Here is a 10,689-nt window from a genome sequence, read left to right as displayed (position 1 = left end):
TGTTAGAAATATGAGAGAAGTGTTGTTGTGAAAGTTGTGTCTTTCTCATTAGCTCTCACTATCAATATATAGTGGAGGTTCATAAGGGTTTACAAAAAGGAGAGAATCTACACATTTAATACATATTGACCACAAAGATCTAGACTTGGTCAAAGCTCATAAATGCTCCGGCTGAATGAGTCTAGTCTTGGACGGATGTAGACGGACCGGATAGTCGGGTCAGATGTAAACCTCCTTGATGGTTAATGGCAATCCACATATCCATATCATGGATTTATAACAATAGGATAGTTTTGTATCTTTAACAATGAATCCACAACATTAATCAAATTTACACCTTATTAGTTAAGTATTAAAAACAGAATTATTATCACTTCCAAATCAGAGACGCACAATGTCTTGTCTTAAACTCTCAAGGTTCTTCGATGATGACATTCATAAACTATATATACGTTCTTTCTCACTTTCACCATTTATAAAGTTGCACATTAATTTAGTTTTATTAACACGAATAACAACATACCGATACGAAAATCACGACATTGTTACAATCTTCATACTGAACAACATCGCCGCATAGCTAATTAGCTGCAAGCTTTCTGGAGGACATCATGTTGAACATACTCATTCCACCTCTCGTTACCGTGTACTTGTTACTAAAAATATCGTCTTCCATGTCGTCTCAAGTATAGTCCGTCCTTCTTAACCACTCAAGTGCATTTGATCCCTGTCCCCACACTACTCTTTCATCTCCCACGACACAACTAGCTGCTTGTCCACACGTCAGTATCCATAGCCGTTCCAGTACTTGAAGGAAAATTTAAACATTGGTTTAGGGCATCATTTTTTACTTGTACAATTTGAAGAAAATATATACCAAAAATATAGTTGTATATTTTGTTGATAATTTTATTTGATAGTTTTTCTAACTTGTATTCTTTCATGACTGTTTGTGTTATTTTATTGCAAACAATTTTGTAAAATATAAATATTATTTTTATGGCATTAAAAATCGTTGTCAGGGCTCTGTCCCCATGCCATGTGTAATTTGTTTTTTTGTTCTTTCTTCTTTATTTCTTGTTTACCCATTTTTGATTTTTAGGATATTGATGGCGGTTATACATAAATTTCTAGTTTTAGATTTGTAACGGGTACCATAATCGCGGGTCAAGGGGAAGGAAAAGAACAAGTCATTCTCCTACATCCACATTTTTAGTTATAACATTTTTTATTTTTTCTCTGACAATAAGATACAGAATATGTCGTTTTAAGTTTGAAATCACAAGAATGAATAGTATTTCATATTTTGGAAATCAATTAAATAAAATGACTGTTAATTTTACGTTATTTTTGAAGGGTTTTGTTTTGAAGTAAACTCATCCTGGTTTGATAGGATAATCACTTGAGAAAAGTCTTTGTTTTTCCCCCTTTCTCAAAAGGAAAAAAAAAAGACTTTGTTTTTCCCAAACTAGAAGGTTTACACTTGTGAGAAAAGGAAAACTACAAATCTACATAAAAGGTCAAACTAGACGATGTGCACGTGAAATACGTCCTTAACACAAACTAGTCAGGCTAGACAAAGGACGAGACAATTAGTTCACCACATGCATGAATATGGAGAATAAAAATGCCAAATACATAAAACGCGACTAGCATTTCCAAATTATGTTACAGAATGAAGAATTTTTGTTTTTTGGTCGACAGATTATGTTAAAGCTTAAGACACAAAAAGACACTACATATCAACTTGTACATATCATATAAAGAAAACTAACTCCTATATTCTTCAACATAATTTCTCTCTTTTCTTTTCTTTTTCTTTTTTAATTTTTGCTATTTGGTGTCATTGCAGGAATCTATGCCTAATCGTGGTCTTCCATGTAGTTATCATCCTCTGACCTGGTGCGGTTGCGTTCCGCTCGAAACTCTTTTAGCTGCCGCGGTGACCACGCCTTCCATGGCTCAACAAGCTTGACAACAGGCCTTACCAACTCCACAAATCTTAAGAAAATATTGTGCGGATAATAGGTCTCAAAACCAACGAAATATATACCGTTCGGCCCAATAACATATTTACACACATGTCCTCCGCACAAGATCGATGTCATCGACAACGTCTTGATAATGACATCCGCTGTCCCTTGGCTCGACATGAAGTGGCACTGGTGAATGACCACGCCGTTTCCAAATGGCGGGACTTCAAAATCCCATGTAAACTCCTGTTTCCTATACGATTGGTGCCACCGGAGAGATTTTCCAGATGACTTGCACCGGTAGACAACCAATGGACGTCTTAAGCCGTACATTTCGTTTCTCAACATTATAGAGAAACTCACATCTCCACTTTCAATCGAGTCTCCTTGAATTATAAGGGCTTGCAACACAAGGCACCAAACTATAGCTTTCTTAGCAACATTATTTACTTCTAACATTTCTCTATTTTCTTCTTCTTCTTTTACTCCTATTGGTTTTGTTTCTTGATGACACTTGCATTTTCTTTTCATTTTATACATTTACAGAAGGAAACGGAAAGTTATGGAAGGAAATTAGTTTCGTGCCTACTAACGAGATATATAACCAATTCCAAAAACCAGTATATATTTAGGATAATAATACCGAAGTTATCTCCAACGATGTAGTAATTAGTGATACAAGTTGATTTGTTATACACCCCATAATAAAAAGAAAACAGCATTATTGTTATAACTTCTAACAATATTTTCCAATTCCCACGAGGCGTGCCTTTTCATACACGCGTCTGTTAATTGTGCTACAGTTTACCAGTAGACGTTAGACGAAATAGCTATTAGGAGAAAATATAGAAATAACACTGATAAGTGGTGAATCGTTATATCAAAAAGACAAAATTATCTTAGGTTTAGAGAACAAAATATCAATTTATTTAAGTACGTGAATCCATATTTTACGTTTAGCAAAATAGTAAGATGTTATTTTGATTGACATCATTAAACGACCTTTTATCCTTCTTTATTCAAATATTGCATGTTCAGGTCTGAAAGTAAAGTATGGATAATAACCCGACCTAGCATATCTCAAGTGGTGGCTGTGTAACTGTGTTTACAATAGCATGTTGTAATCATGTATTTGATTTCAAGCTAAACCAACATATAAAATGTAATCATTCAATTATTTTTATTGTACGTAGTAAACAGTATTTTTGTGTTTTCATTTCTATTTGTAATGTACAGAAATGTTTGTGGAAGTATTTAATTGCATATAATGTTTTCATAAGACGACCACTTCAGGTAAATCACAAAAAGTATGTTTGAAATGTTTTTTGTTGGCTATGGTTCAAATTTTTTTTCACCTATTTCAATATTGTACTATTCAGGATCAATTAGCCATTTTAACTGAAGAAAAAATATTTAAGGGAAAAGAAAACCATATATAGACATCAAAAATGGTAAAGCATACTTACATATGTATTTTTTTTGTAATTGTTAGTAGCATAAACTAAAGTGTAATTCGAAAACAAATCACACTAGAGAAACGAAAATTCTTTAAACATTAATATAGCTCTCTTGCACATGAAACCTCAGTGATTCATATTCGTTTAATACTTTAATCTTATAGGCATTAAATCATTGTGAACCTCCAAAGCGACGTTGGCTTCTCGGGTCCTCACGGCCGCTGCTGCTGCGTCATGGCCAAGGTTTCCACTTACCTTCAAGATATGTCCGTGGTATCAGCCGTGGATACCTCTCTTTGAAATCCCATTCTTTACCATGAAACATTATCCCTTCCGGTGTAACCACATGAACGGCACATGCCCTTTTTTTTTTGAAACACATGAACGGCACATGCCCTTTTATAATTACAAATCTCAGCATCAATCGCGGTCATGTGGATATCGACGTCTGCTTTACCGAGCACCGATCGGAAATGGCAGCGGTGAATCTCCTCCTCCAGTTTTTGGCCACCTTCCAAGAGTACATGGAAGGTATGGCCCAATGGTGGCTTTTTGGCTCGTCTCCAACCGTATTCAAGGCCATTATTTATAGCTTGGCAGTGGTAAACTATCTCTGGACGTTTCAAGCCTTGCATTTCATTACGTATGTTCAGCTCCGTTGTGACAAAATGTGACCTCCCGGCCTGGGAGACCACGGTGACCTGCGTTACAAGGAACCACGCTAAGGTTCTTATAAATCTATCAATGTTAAACGTCATATTTTACTTGTCGTGACAATTTGCCTCGTGTTTAGGATTTGGGTTGGTTTGTTCCTTATGCTTTAATTTTTAAAAACGATTTTAAAACTAAAATTTGTTGCAAAGTTCATATAGTTATTTGTTGTTATTTTTATGTGTACACCATCGATATGACAGTAAATAAAGCCATAATAACATCCGTAAGAAAGTTAAATAAATACGACATATAAAGGTTTCAGTTAGATAAATATCACAATATATATTTTTTTATACTAGACAATATTTTAGTACCTTGTAATTAGTGGTCAGTTATGTGATATCTCAATCAATTACGAATTTAATACTTCTGTCAATATTATTATTTTTTTGAAATGTTCAATTTGTTATTATTAAATAATATTTTTTTATAGAAAACATAAAATTTATTATAATGAAACAATGTTTTCCAAAACATTTATATTCGTGGAACGTAAGTAAGTAGTATGTATTTCTTATTTATTTTGAGTGAATACTTTTTTGAGTGGATCACCAAGATTATATTATAAGTTACAAACTTACAATACATCATCAATATCTATAAATCACTTTTAATCCTTGGCGTGGCCTCCATTTTTAGAGCGTGGAAACGGCAGCCATGGGAAGAGCTTCTTCTCAGGCTTGTAATAAACTCCATCTTTTCTAATAAAATAATGGCATTTATAACTAGGGTAACACCGAGCAGAAGTGTCAGGGTGAATATTGATAGGAACATTGACATACCCACGACTCGACCGGAGATGGCAATGTACGAATTTATACCTTGTAATACCAGTGTGTTCGAACTCGATTACAATGTACCAGTCTCCCGGATTGCTTTTACGCCAAACCTTGGGACCGTGAGCGCATACAAAGCCAGCGCTACCGTTCTTAAGACCCCATAATTCGTTGGCCACGATGATACGTGTGACAGTGCTTGGTCGTATGCTAAACTCCGATTTATAAGGTTTCCTATATAACCGCTCAAGAGAGAAGACAACGATGGAGAAGTTGGAGATTTGCAGGAGTAAGAGGAGGAGGTTTGTAACTATGGTTTTGGGATTCATCTTCACCATCTTTTGAGTTATATCTTAATACATCAGTTTATACATATTGTTTCTTTCGTTTTTTTACTAGACTAATTTTGAAACAATTCTCCTTTATTTATATGTATAAGAACTGACTCGTAACTCGTTTGTATAAGAACCAGTGTTTTTAAAACCAGACCGGAAGCTGAACCAGAAATATTTTGGTTCAATATGGTTCCACCGGGTCAAACTTGATTCAATAATATGGTTTAATATTTTTTTAGTATGTAAATATAAATGTAATATTAGTAAACATGATGCATAGTTAAAATATAAATCAATTTTGAACATAAAATATTATAAATATAAATTAGTTTCTTGTTGATATGGATGGTTTATAGATTTTTGATAGTTTTAGTGGTTTTTATTGGTTTAATAACTTTGAAATATAAACCGGCTATGTGGCCGGTTCATGGTCGAACCAATTACTAGATCAACCCGGCTATATAACCGGTTCATGGTCGAACCCGGTCCAACCATCGGGTCGGTCCGGTTTTAAAAACACTGATAAGAACTGTTTTTTGTTCGATAACTAATTAATAATCAAAACGGTGTTATTACTCGTTAATACGTCTCTTTGTGTGTATGGGGTTGCTGCTATTAAAGATTAACTAGATCTTTTGTCCGCGCTATGCGCGGAGAATTGTGTTTGATATGTTACTTTTGATTTTGTTGTGTGGACTAAAAATATAAAGAATAAACATGTTTTAAAGTATTAGAAGTGTAAGATTGAGTATAAGTGGAGTTCGATGCATTGATTTATGTTGTTTGAATGTTGTATGTAGTTTTTCTAAGGTCATATTGTTATGTAATATTTTTGTTATATTAGTTTGGCTAAATAGCAAGATTGACTTTGGAATACATAGATAGGTTGGAAGATGATGGGATGTTTTTTTTATTAGTTGTGGTTTGTTGATGATGATCTTATTTGTTGTCGAGAGTTTTTCCTCAAACTCATGCATTGAACTGAAATCTTACCCTGGAAACATGATAATAAATTATTCTAATAACTTAAATTTTATTTTAATAGTTTTTATTTGTCATTATTTTCCATATATAATTAAATATTCCAATAGAAATAATTCAATATCTGAAAACAACTAACAATTTATAGAAATAAAATCGGGTGTAGCCCGGGTGGTGATAAAGCTCATTGCTCGTCCTGGATATCCTCCAACCAAGGTCTCTCCCAAACCCTTCACAATCTGAGAAACGCAAGTTCTTGATTATTTTACTCAGAAAAGCATAAAAAGGAAGCAAGGTCTTTTAATTTACCTCTTGTGTGTATTTCTGAAGAATCACCAGTGACAGGATTGTTTGTGTGAATGACGAAAGCATAATCACCACATGATTCTTGAACCAGCACCGACATGCAGACGGCATCATGGGTCAACTCTAGTTTTCTACTGACGTAAGCTCTCACGTTCCACTTTGAAGCCCAGAGCTACATGTTGATGTTCAGAAGATCAGTAAAGTACTTGGTTCCTTTCTTACACACAACAAACTATTAAGAGATTGTTACCTTCTTAATTGCCACCCATGATCGGTTCCAGCTTGATTCATCTCCATGATACGACATTCTTTCACTTCTCAGTTTGTGAATCAGTTCATTTCTCTACCAAAGAGTTCAAAAACTCATCATGTGATGCATCTAGAAAAGCATGAGCAGAGGATGGGAAGAAAAAAATAATTATATGCCTAGTTATTACCAGAGCCTTTGGTGCGCTCATTTGTAAGACAGCTTCTTGAATCTCCTTAAGTCTTGCCATCTCTCCCCTGTTAAGAAAAACTTTAAGGGCAGAGACCTTGTGTGCTACATCCTGAAAAGCGATGGATCCAACAAAAAAAATATTTCTTGCTGCCCCATCTGTTCCAACCACTCTCCAACAGAGTTGTGCAAGAAAGAAATGGTTAAACTCTGATCAGTAACTCGATAAATATCTTGCTTTTTCCGAAGCGTAAAAAATTAGAAGGCTGTATAAAAAAACAGAGCAAAGCTGCGATTTTAAAAACAGAGCAAAGCTGCGAACTTTGTAATCTCCAAAACAGAGCAAAACTGAAAAGAAAATTACATTTCCGTTGTGTTGGTAACTTGCTGAAATGGAGTCATGAGCATCGGTCCAAGCGACCACCCTCTGTTCTGATAAACCCCAGATTCGAGCTTTGACATCTATGGAACCCATCATGGAGTTTCTTATTGTGTGCTAGAAGAGAATCATTATCCGATTTCAAAACATCGAACTGTTTCTTCAGAGTATCATAGTCTCTTTCAAGCTGCTTTGTCTTCAACCTAGCTTTCCTGTTCTGAAACCAATTCGCAATCTGCCTAGGCTGCAACCCTAAGGCCTTACCTAGCTGCATCTTCCTCTCAGGCTCCAACTTGTTCCCTAGCTCGAAGATCTTCTCTAATGCCCTAACTTGCTATAAATTCAGCCTCTTCTTCGTCCCTCCTAACATCATATGGGACCCATCATCTGATAGATTGTCTTCGTCGTGGTCGGGCTTCTTTGAGTTAGATGGTGGTGGTCTGATACTCCCGTGAACGTCATTGATCTGTTGATCATGTAGTTTCCTCCTCCTCCTACACCAAAAAAAAGGTTTAACACTTCAAATCATGATTTGGTAGTCTTAAACCCTTTTCATACTGTTATATACATGTGTAATTGTGTGTATATACAGAGAGAGAGAGAGAGAGAGAGAGAGAGAGAGAGAGACTTTCCATAGAAGAGATGAGGAGGGCAAGAAGGGGGAGAGGTATGAGAAGGTAAGTGATGAACATTGTCTTCATGAAGTTGCTGAAACATGAGTCCATGCTGTGGAAAGGCCAACTTCAATCTCAGTCCTTGACTATTAATAATATTGCTCTTTTTCCTCCTCATACATATACATATATAAACGTATATGTCACACAAGCACAGAGGATTGAGCTGAACATAAGTCTTTTTCCTCCTCATGTCTGGTATGAGTCACTCTCATACCAGACATGATTCATTTTAACTGAGTTAAGAGTTCAAAAAGTTACTGTAGTTGTTATGATAGAAGATATGAAGACACTCATCACAACCAACTCTCCATAGCCGAACTGTCTTGTCTTTAGCAGCTGAAAGAAGCAACTGCAAAAACCAATACCCAATTCATACGAAAAATGGATAAAAAAAATCTCAAAAAAAAAAAAAACAAAGAAAAGACTTAAAACTCACATTTGAGTCTGACCATGCCAAGTCCAAGACATCTCCAGTATGACCATGGAGTACTTGAAACGGTGTTTCTTCAGTATAAAAAGCTTTCTGAGGGAACAAAAACAATCGGCAATAGTAATGAAGTCAGCAATAAAATCTTACCATTCTTTCATCCTTCCATTTAGTGACGGTAGCCGGATCTGAAAATTTCTGTAAATAAAATTTGATTTGGTATTTATGAGTTCTTGTTAAACTTTTTGAACTTAAAATCTATTGAAGAAGAAAAATAACCTTATTTTTGAAATTGTGTCGCCCATTTGCTGTTTCAAGGTCCACTCCATTGCCCGCTTTAAGCTTTTTGGGGATTATAAAGATCATCTGAGACAAAAGTTTGAAGTCTGCAAGTTACAATCAATATAGACTCGATCTTGGTTCGAGATTAGCACAAGCATATGTGTCCAGTACTACAGTATATATAAATGAAAAGGGAGGAGTAACTAAGCTAATAAGGGGATGAAGGAATAAGAACCTGGGGAACATGTTGTTCTTGACCGCTTTTTGGCCATATTTTCTCCAGCGATAGCCACCATCAATAATATCAACTTGGCTCCATAGAAATCAAAAGGTTGACTTTGTGTTTCTCAGAGGAGTCTGAATCGCCGGAGACAGAATTGGTGGAGGAGACACCGGTTTACCCGGTATGTCTGATCGGTGGGGATTTGCCATTCAATTTCATGCGGATTTGGCTTCCTGAGAGGATTCTCTGGATTTTGATTGGAACCAGGAAATGGTGAAAAGGTTTATAAGAAATAGATGGAGAGGGAGGTGAAACGAAAGACATTAAAGATGAGAGTAAAGAGAAAGTTTGATTGTCAGTGGTGATGAAGATCGCGAAAAGGGGAAATGGAGAAGATGAAGCGAGTGAAAGGGAATCGATCTACGATTCAATTGTGGGAATAGGGTTTGTGAAATCGGGTTCACCAGAACCGTGATATTGCTTTGTCACAAGCAGAGGTGATGTGGTGGAGAGCTGTTCTCCTATTGGCCGATTTAATTGTCCTACGTGGACACACTCACTACTCCTCGTATAATCCTTTTAGTATAGGTTAGATGTTTTAAAGTGGATAGTTACTTGGTATATGTCCTTACCAATTTAAACGTTGGAGGTCATAGAAGAAGGGCATGACTTGAGTTTTCTTGTATACTAGTATATGTTCCCGTGCTACACGCACGGCCATTGTTTTATATGTTACATTTTTTAAAAAATATAATATGTATAGAATTTATAATAAAAAGAGTTTAATACTATTTTGAATTATCACCACCCTGAACTATAATAAACACGTTCTAGCAAATTGAAAATTGATTTACTCCATTGTGAATATGTTATTGACATAGTTTGTTTCCGTTTACCTTTTTGTTTTTTTTTGACCGTATGTAGTTGTCCAATATCTAAAGAAATTTTTTTAAAAGGTTAGAATAGAAATAATTCATGAAAAAGAAATTCAACACGGTGAAAATTCTAATTTGAGCATTTTAGAGTTTGGCTCTTCTAAGTTTCATTAACTGGGTTTTTAAACTTTTCAGTTGTGCAATACGCTCTAGCCAAAGTTTTGAGCATCCAAAAGTCCAAAAGTTTGGTCTTTTATTTTACACAGTCAAAAATTTCAATCCAAAAACCGATGAATATAAAGCTATAAATATTAAAAAATATTGTTATCTACTCTTTTACCTTGGCTGGCACTCCATTCCAAGCATCCCTCTTTCTAAGTCTGTTATATGTTTTCTTCTTCTTTTTGGTTCTGGAGTTTTAATTTTTATCTTATTTAATATGAACTAGATCCTGATTCGCGCGCCAGCGCGGATATGAATTTTCAGTTTTTAATTATTTATTTTATTAAATGATATATTTGTAAAATTCATTCATATTATATTCATTAAGTAAATTTTTTTTTGCATCTTAAACTATCTATTTTTTACGAATGTGTGATATCATATAAAAAAATATACAAAAATTAGTACACATAGTTAATTAGATAATTGTAAAAACATAAATTTTTTTTTGGTTTGCGATATCATATAAATAATGATCCGCCCAGTTAACAAAAATCATGATTTTTTTTATGTGTAATTTTTTTTGACCATTTCTTTAAAACTATATTAAATTTTACATATTTTAATTATAATATTATTAATATCTTTACCTTTTTATTTGAAATGCAACTCAATATTTTTTTAAA

The 10,689-nt window shown here is 34.7% G+C and overlaps 2 protein-coding genes across 2 annotated transcripts; both read right to left on the bottom strand.

Annotated features, from left to right (window-relative positions):
- Nucleotides 1-1,862: 1,862 nt before the first annotated feature.
- LOC106314128 lies at nucleotides 1,863-5,258 on the bottom strand. Its single transcript, XM_013752063.1, is given in 4 exon segments — nucleotides 1,863-2,356; nucleotides 3,614-3,797; nucleotides 3,832-4,151; nucleotides 4,976-5,258. Coding segments are annotated over 4 exon segments (1,281 nt in total).
- Nucleotides 5,259-6,353: 1,095 nt separating this feature from the next.
- On the bottom strand, nucleotides 6,354-9,450 carry LOC106314127 (alpha-glucan water dikinase 2-like). The gene is made up of 9 exons (XM_013752062.1): nucleotides 8,979-9,450; nucleotides 8,741-8,827; nucleotides 8,471-8,557; nucleotides 8,293-8,383; nucleotides 7,343-7,851; nucleotides 6,980-7,046; nucleotides 6,793-6,885; nucleotides 6,546-6,714; nucleotides 6,354-6,475 (listed from the first exon to the last, which is right to left on the bottom strand). The coding sequence occupies exons 5-9, from the start codon at nucleotides 7,438-7,440 to the stop codon at nucleotides 6,354-6,356; spliced, it is 549 nt and encodes a 182-aa protein (XP_013607516.1). The 5' UTR covers nucleotides 7,441-7,851; nucleotides 8,293-8,383; nucleotides 8,471-8,557; nucleotides 8,741-8,827; nucleotides 8,979-9,450.
- Nucleotides 9,451-10,689: the final 1,239 nt, after the last annotated feature.

The sequence above is a fragment of the Brassica oleracea genome, chromosome C9, assembly GCF_000695525.1.
Source record: "Brassica oleracea var. oleracea cultivar TO1000 chromosome C9, BOL, whole genome shotgun sequence".
In the NCBI taxonomy this organism is placed as follows: Eukaryota; Viridiplantae; Streptophyta; class Magnoliopsida; order Brassicales; family Brassicaceae; genus Brassica; species Brassica oleracea.
Note: the sequence above shows the minus strand (reverse complement) of the source record. Positions and strands in the feature narration are given on the sequence as shown.